General features: G+C 32.4%; 1 protein-coding gene across 1 annotated transcript; it reads left to right on the top strand.

Annotated features, from left to right (window-relative positions):
* The first annotated feature begins 1,340 nt into the window (after positions 1–1,340).
* On the top strand, positions 1,341–4,345 carry LOC110720106. The gene is made up of 2 exons (XM_021899106.1): positions 1,341–2,826; positions 3,497–4,345. The coding sequence occupies exons 1-2, from the start codon at positions 2,064–2,066 to the stop codon at positions 4,126–4,128; spliced, it is 1,395 nt and encodes a 464-aa protein (XP_021754798.1). The 5' UTR covers positions 1,341–2,063; the 3' UTR covers positions 4,129–4,345.
* Positions 4,346–7,188: the final 2,843 nt, after the last annotated feature.

The raw sequence follows: 7,188 nt of genomic DNA, 5'->3' as shown, positions 1-7,188 counted from the left end.
TGGTTCCCGCCGCCCTTCCCCATTCCCCCTAAACCACCAAACAACTCTAAATGACGTTCATAAATAATTCGAGCATTGTATTTCAAAAGATTCATGAATATATCATGATTCGTAAATAATCAAATTACTCAGGGGTATTTGATAAGAAAATCGTTGTTTTTTAAACTTTTATGAGTGTATATAAGTGAGTGTAGTGGCGGGAACATCAATCAATCAATACTATATACTAAAGTAATCACCAGAGTTATCCCAAAAGTACACGTGTCACGTCCACATTAAAAAATTTCCCGCCATAAATTTTTTTTCTTTTTTAATATAAGATAATTTCTCTTTTACAAAAAATAAAAAAATAAAAAAATAAAAAAATCTGCAACATAATCAACCCAAACAAATAGAACAATAACAACTACTTTAGATAAATAAATTTATTTTTCTTTGCCTTATAAATAAATAAGAAAAGCGAGTTTACTGATTAAAAAAGATTAAGAATAACGAACAATGTGGAATAATAGTAAATTAGTGATTTTTTAAGTACCCTTCAAATTTCTAAATTAGTTCAACTGAAATTTATTGTGCCGAATAGAAAATTATTAAACTAATAAATTTTATGTATATATTAAGATTAGTAAAATCTTTTATATTCCCTTAATTTTCATTTGTTAATTTATAGAATTGAATAGTTAATTTTCTACTTAAAAAAGGGATTCCAACTCAATTTTAGATTCACAATTTGGTAGCAAACTACAAAAATATTTGGAGATATCCTATATTAACGTTTATAATCGATAATAATTTGATAAAGTAAATAAATATCTAAATGTATACCAAACCTATACACACATACAAACTTAGGGTCTGTTCTCATTGACTGAACTCAACTGAACTGAACTGAATTGAGCTGAGCTGAACTGAACTGAACTGAAATGAATATTTTATAAGAGAAGAAAATTAGGAGCTGAGCTGAACTGAACTAAACTGAAATGAATATTTTATAAGAGAAGAAAATTAGGAGGTGAGCTGAACTGAAATGAATATTTTATAAGAGAAGGAAATTAGAAGCTGAGCTGAATTGAACTGAAATGAATATTTTATAAAAGAAGGAAATTAGGAGCTGAGCTGAACTGAACTGAACTGAGCTGAACTGAACTGAACTGAATTTCAACGTAAGAGAACAGACCCTTAGAGTAACTTGTAAATTTTTTTAGTGAATATCCGAGCATTGCTCGAGCAAATAACTAGTGTTACTATATTAGGAAAAAGGGAAATTAAATGAAATATGAGGCAAACTAATAGAGACAGATGGAGTATATAATTATACGCCGAGTATATATATGTAGACAGGGAGTCAAGGATCTAGCCATATAGGGTCGGGTCGAGTCGAGTCGAGTTTCGTTTAACCCATTTCACTCTAACTTCGACCATATTGAAACATCGGGTCCAATACCAAATACAATCGGGTTATGCATAAACAGCTAACAGGTAGGAGTATTAAATATGAATTCACCCCACAATACCTGTTGTCAGAAAGAAGCCATAAAATTAAATTATTTACCACCTTCTAATTTATTACTCCAACACCCCCTTCATCTTCTCCTCTTTTCCTCTGCATTCATTTTTCTTCCATTTTCAACTCTCTTAGATTCTCTCTCTCTTTTTTTCTTTTTTTCTTTCTATCTTCCTCCACCCCCAAAACCCAGAAATTAAGAGAGAGGGAAAAAAAAACCTATCTTTAGAATTTTACAATGTGCATGAAACCAAAAACCTTCACAAATTAAAACAAAAAAACCCTTTGGTTTTTAGACATTGTTTGAATATTTCTTTGTCATAAAATTAGAAATATTTTCTTCATTTTTTTTTTTTTTTGAGTTATATACTTGATAGTGTAAGAAGTAGCATTAATTGCAAACACTTTCACCTTTCAAAACCCAAATTTTGGAATTAATTTTTTGGGTTTTATCTTTATTTTTATTTGAGGGTTAGCTAGTTAAAATCTTAAAATGGTGGAAATTAAGCAAAATCTAGAGAGAGAAAAGTGAAGTTAGAGAGAGAAAGTTAAAAAAAATATGGAAGGTGGGAAGCAGGGGAAGAAGAAGCAGCAACAACAACAGGGCAAAGAGAACAGCAAACCAAATGTATGGTTCTCATTGAAGAAATCTCTCCACTGCAAATCTGAGCCGTCCGATGTGCATGATCCATCAAAAAATATAAACATAAATAATAACAAAATAATGAACTCAATATTAACAAGAAGAGTAGGAAGATCCGGGTGTTCAAGGTCAATTGCAAATCTAAAAGATGTAATTAATGGTGGAAGTAAAAGGCACATTGAAAAACCACCAAGTTGTAGTCCAAGATCTATCGGAAGTAGTGAATTCTTAAACCCAATTACTCATGAAGTTATTTTGAGTAATAATAATTCTAGGTGTGAGCTCAAGATTACTGGCTATGGTCCCTTTGATAGGTCCGGGTTCGGTTCCAATTCCATTGGTTGTCAAGAAGACGAGGCGAGGAAGGGTGAAGAGTCTGCGTTTGTAGGTACTTTAAGGCCGGGTACCCCTGGTCCTGGAGGGCACCCTACAATGCATTACTTTAACAATACCAATAATAGTGCTAACCCTTCATTTTTAAGGGCTAATGGAAGAAAATCCTTTAGTTTGGAAAGAGATAATGGAAGTGGAAGTAGTAATTCAAAGAAGAGATTCTCCCTCGAAATCGATTCGAATGGCTCATCTTCATCTTCTTCGGTTCAATTGAGCTGTCATAAGTGTAAAGAGCAGTTTAACAAATGGGATGCACTTGAAGCTCATCATCTCTCTAATCATGCTGGTAAGTTTCTAATTAAGTTGTTGATTAGTGTATTTTTATTTGTTTGTTAATTAAGGGTTTTTTTTTGATGATTTTTTTGATTGCATTGTTTTTATAAAAGTTGTATGCTTTTTAGTGTAAAAGTAGTTAAATTTGATTTTCCACTTTTTGGGTTGCTTACTTATTTCAGCTTCTAGACATTCTTTTTGGGAATTATTTGCTTTTTCTCTGCTTAGATTAGTACATTAAGTTTCCCCAGTTTATTTTTCAGGTGTTTTCTTAGTAGGCTTAAATTTCAGTCTATGAATGCTATCTATTTGTAATTACTGTATTAATATAAGTAGATAACCGCCATTACTGCTAGCGAATAATAGAGGTGAGAAATAGTTCGTTTGGATTGTGGGTTATACTTGGGTTTTAGCCATTTTTTGCTGTATTAATTTTGGGTTTGTTTGATTCAATTTCGATAAAAGTCACAAACTCACAATTGGGTCATTTTGTTTTGGGTGCATTTTGAATTTTAGTTTGGTAAGAGTTTTCCAAAGTCTACTTTGGTAAGAGTTTTGCAAAGTCTACATACATTTGAACGTTTTGTCCTTGATTTCAGCTGTTTTACTTTATAATGTTTAATAAATGTGTTGGATTCAAAACAATGTTTCATAAATTGAATAATACTGATGTTTTGCTGCAGTAACTGAGCTTGTGGAAGGTGATTCTTCAAGGAAAATAGTGGAAATAATATGCAGAACAAGCTGGCTGAAGTCGGAGAATCACTGTGGTCGAATAGAGAGGGTGTTGAAAGTCCATAACACCCAGAAAACAATAGCACGATTCGAAGAATACAGGGAAATGGTTAAGATTAAAGCCAGTAAGCTCCCTAAGAAGCATCCAAGATGTATTGCTGATGGAAATGAGTTACTGAGATTTTACGGGACTACTGTGGCCTGTTCTCTAGGCATCGATGGGTCTTCTAGCCTTTGTGTCTCAGGAAAATGCTGTGTTTGTCGAATCATAAGGCATGGTTTCTATACAAAGAAAGAAATTAAGAGCGGAGTTGGTGTTTTTACAACTTCGACTAGTGGGAGGGCGTTTGAAGGTATTGAATCCATTGATGGTGATCCATCAATAAAGAAGGCGCTTATTGTATGCAGGGTGATTGCTGGAAGAGTTCACAGGCCGTTGGAAAACTTGCAGGAATTGGCAGGGCAAACAGGGTTTGATTCATTGGCTGGGAAAGTTGGTCTGTATTCAAGCATTGAGGAGCTGTATTTGCTCAGTCCTAGGGCTCTACTACCTTGTTTTGTGGTAATCTGCAAATCCTGAAACTGATGGTTTAATCTTTTATTTTTTTGGGTGTCAAAAATGTCATTTGATAAGGTGTATAATCTGGATATATTGAGAGCATTGTATGAAGTGGTAGGTGAATGTGAAGGGATGTTAAAAATCGTCCAATTTTCACTGCCTCATTGATAGATCTTTTGTGAAATCGCTTACATTGGCAGCTCTTTGCGTAAAATGACAATTATGCATTAGCCTCTTCCCTCTTTATGTGTTCATGTTTGATGCTTTGAATGTTCATTTGGTGAAAATTTTGCGGGATTCATCTTATGTGACATATCGACACAAACTATTTCTTTCAGTCTGTGCAATGTAGTATGAATTTGAGATTAATAGTACCCGGAAAATTATTTCAGGCACCGGGGAGTACCTAGATTGGTCTAGAAACGTGCACTACATGCGCGCACCAGCACATGTTTTATGTTTCATGCTTTGTTCTGGATATGTTTGAGGCTTTAGAAGTATCCAAACTTGGACAGTATCAGTTCTGGCCAAGAAAACTCCTGGAAATTGCTCATCTTTGTTTAGGGAAGTGAAGATATTTATATACTGATTAAAAGAAAAAACAGTAGAATGTAAACAAAATTGAAGTTGTCAATTTGCAAGTACAAAAAAAAGATTTAAATACTAAAGTACAGGAGTAAATAATTTGCCAGAATCAAAATTTTGATGTTCTTAGTGGTTAGATATACTTGTACACTAGTTATATGAGGTGGGTCTAATATCAACTTCATAGCACTGGATTGGTAGGTGTAGTCATTACATTAGTAAGTCCCCAAACTATCAAACAGTTGAAGATCTTTCAAGCAACTGTTTTCATTGGTTTCCCCCTTTTTTTTCCCGGTTTAAAATAGAGTAGATAATCTTTAAGCCGAGTAGAACCTAACATGAAATTATAGTTAAACGGCATATCCTAACTACACACAATACCGAACATTTGGAAATTAACATAGTTAAAGCCTAAAGGGTTTTGTTACTCCGTGTTATTTTGCATTTTTACTTCTCTTTTGTCCTTTATTTTCTTTCTCGAAGACAATTGAGCACGACCTAGCTAAAATTAACTCGAAATCAACTCGAACATGAGTTACATGACCCATAGATTTAAACCTATTAAGGTCATTACATCATTACTTGTCTTTTATATGTAGCACTGTACTTGCCCAATTAATAAAGCACAAATAATTGACATATGCTAATTTTTATAACTAACAATTTGCCTCCTCAACTATGACAAAAGTAGTCTACTAATACAGTAATACTATGATGATAAAATCGTGCATCCTAGATTCCTTCTAATTAATGAACAGAAGAATTCTAGAATCGTAATTTGCCAGGATTACCAATATTAAACTAATTCATACGTAGTATATATATATTTTTATAGTTATTAAACTAGTTCATTAAGATTAAACTGTATATTATGAGACATTGAGAGTTGACTAGTTGAGACCTGCCTTCTTAGAAAAAACCATTAATATTTTACATATTACTTACTGATTTACTGGAGTTCTGTTTGTTATTGGTCTAATATATTGTTTCCATTTTTTATACTAGTGTACAACAAAGATAGTTATGATGCTTACACAGTTTTGTCACTTATAGTTTGTATTAAAGAAACATGATCTCGACTTTTCGTACTAATAATAAGATCGAGAAAGATCCAACCAAAATTTATACTTCCTTTGTTTCATATTAGTAGCACTCAAAACAACTAATTAGGGTATGCGAGTACTTTGTATTAGCAGTCACATGCTTTGAACAATCTTAGAAAATATGATAACTTCTTCCAAATATTTTTATTACGTATTCTTGTACATACATTTGAACGACTTTGACTACTTTACAATGTTATTTATGACGGGAAAGAGTAATTCTTAATGCGACAGAGAAAAACACCTTATCCCTAAGGATCATGAAAGAGACAAAGAAAAGGAATCATTTGCAAATTCATAAATACTGAAATTAAATACAAAACCTTAGCAGTAACATAGCAAGATTTTGAAAAACCAATTGCATCATATGACAAAAGGGCATATGGTCCATGCAAATAAGTTATAAACTTAAGGTTAAAAATAGAAACAAAATTTTGCACCAACCTAATTTATATTTGTCTTTACTTTCAATTATCTCTGATTTAAATTCTTACGGTAAATAAATTTCATTGCTTAATAAATCTGTCCCCCCCCCCCCCCAAAAAAAAAAAAAAAGAAAAAAAAAAAGCAGGGCAGATATTCCATAGATTTTCATAAGGAAATAAATTCTAATTAATCCAATATATATTAATATATTTAGAAAGAGCATTTAGTTTAATATCATTATATATTTGGGGAGTTAGGAAGTTTGGTGATGAGTATGACCCTCCTGACGCAATTAGTGATGTATTATTGGAGGATAAACCTCCCTAACTCTTGTATCTTTTGCTAAACTTCTAATCTAATTTCTACCCCCGGCTTTGCATCAAAAAAAAAAAAAGAAGGTTGGTGATGTTATAGCTGCAATTCCTGCATAGCTTTAAAAGCTTTATGGTCCTTGCAACCTCCAACACACATTATGTGAGTAATCTCTAAATTGTGGAGTGAAATCTTCTGAAAGCTTGAAAGTTGAATGTCATGGACTTAAATGTGAAAACTGTATAGGATTTCTTTTGAAGGAATATAAAAATCGACACAGATTGATGTTACTTGTGCTCGGTTACAAGTGTCAATTTCAAATACGTGTCCATGTGTGAGATCTGACTATACTACTAAGAAAATTTTGCATAATTTCCGTCTAAATTAAATACACTAAATATAAAGCTTCTACACGGAATATGTATTGTGTTAATTTTGCTCTTTTCGATGAATATTACCTTCGTTACAGGTTAAATGCAATGATTAGACATTTTTCCTCTCTGTTTTATATCAAATTGTTGTACATAACCTGTAAGGCTGTAACGGAGGTAGTATTTGTTATTTGAAGACTTGAAGTTATATGTACATATGTTAATTCTTAAGTGAAAATATACTTTATAAAACTTTCTTTTCTACGCTGTATATATATAATATA

Source organism: Chenopodium quinoa, unplaced genomic scaffold, assembly GCF_001683475.1.
Source record: "Chenopodium quinoa cultivar QQ74 unplaced genomic scaffold, ASM168347v1, whole genome shotgun sequence".
In the NCBI taxonomy this organism is placed as follows: Eukaryota; Viridiplantae; Streptophyta; class Magnoliopsida; order Caryophyllales; family Amaranthaceae; genus Chenopodium; species Chenopodium quinoa.
Note: the sequence above shows the minus strand (reverse complement) of the source record. Positions and strands in the feature narration are given on the sequence as shown.

Excerpts from the sequence above, each read along its gene's own strand:
- LOC110720106 (XM_021899106.1), top strand. The coding sequence starts at position 2,064 with ATGGAAGGTGGGAAGCAGGGGAAGAAGAAGCAGCAACAACAACAGGGC. Across the intron at positions 2,827-3,496 it reads TCATCTCTCTAATCATGCTG|TAACTGAGCTTGTGGAAGGT; the intron begins GTAAGTTTCTAA and ends GTTTTGCTGCAG.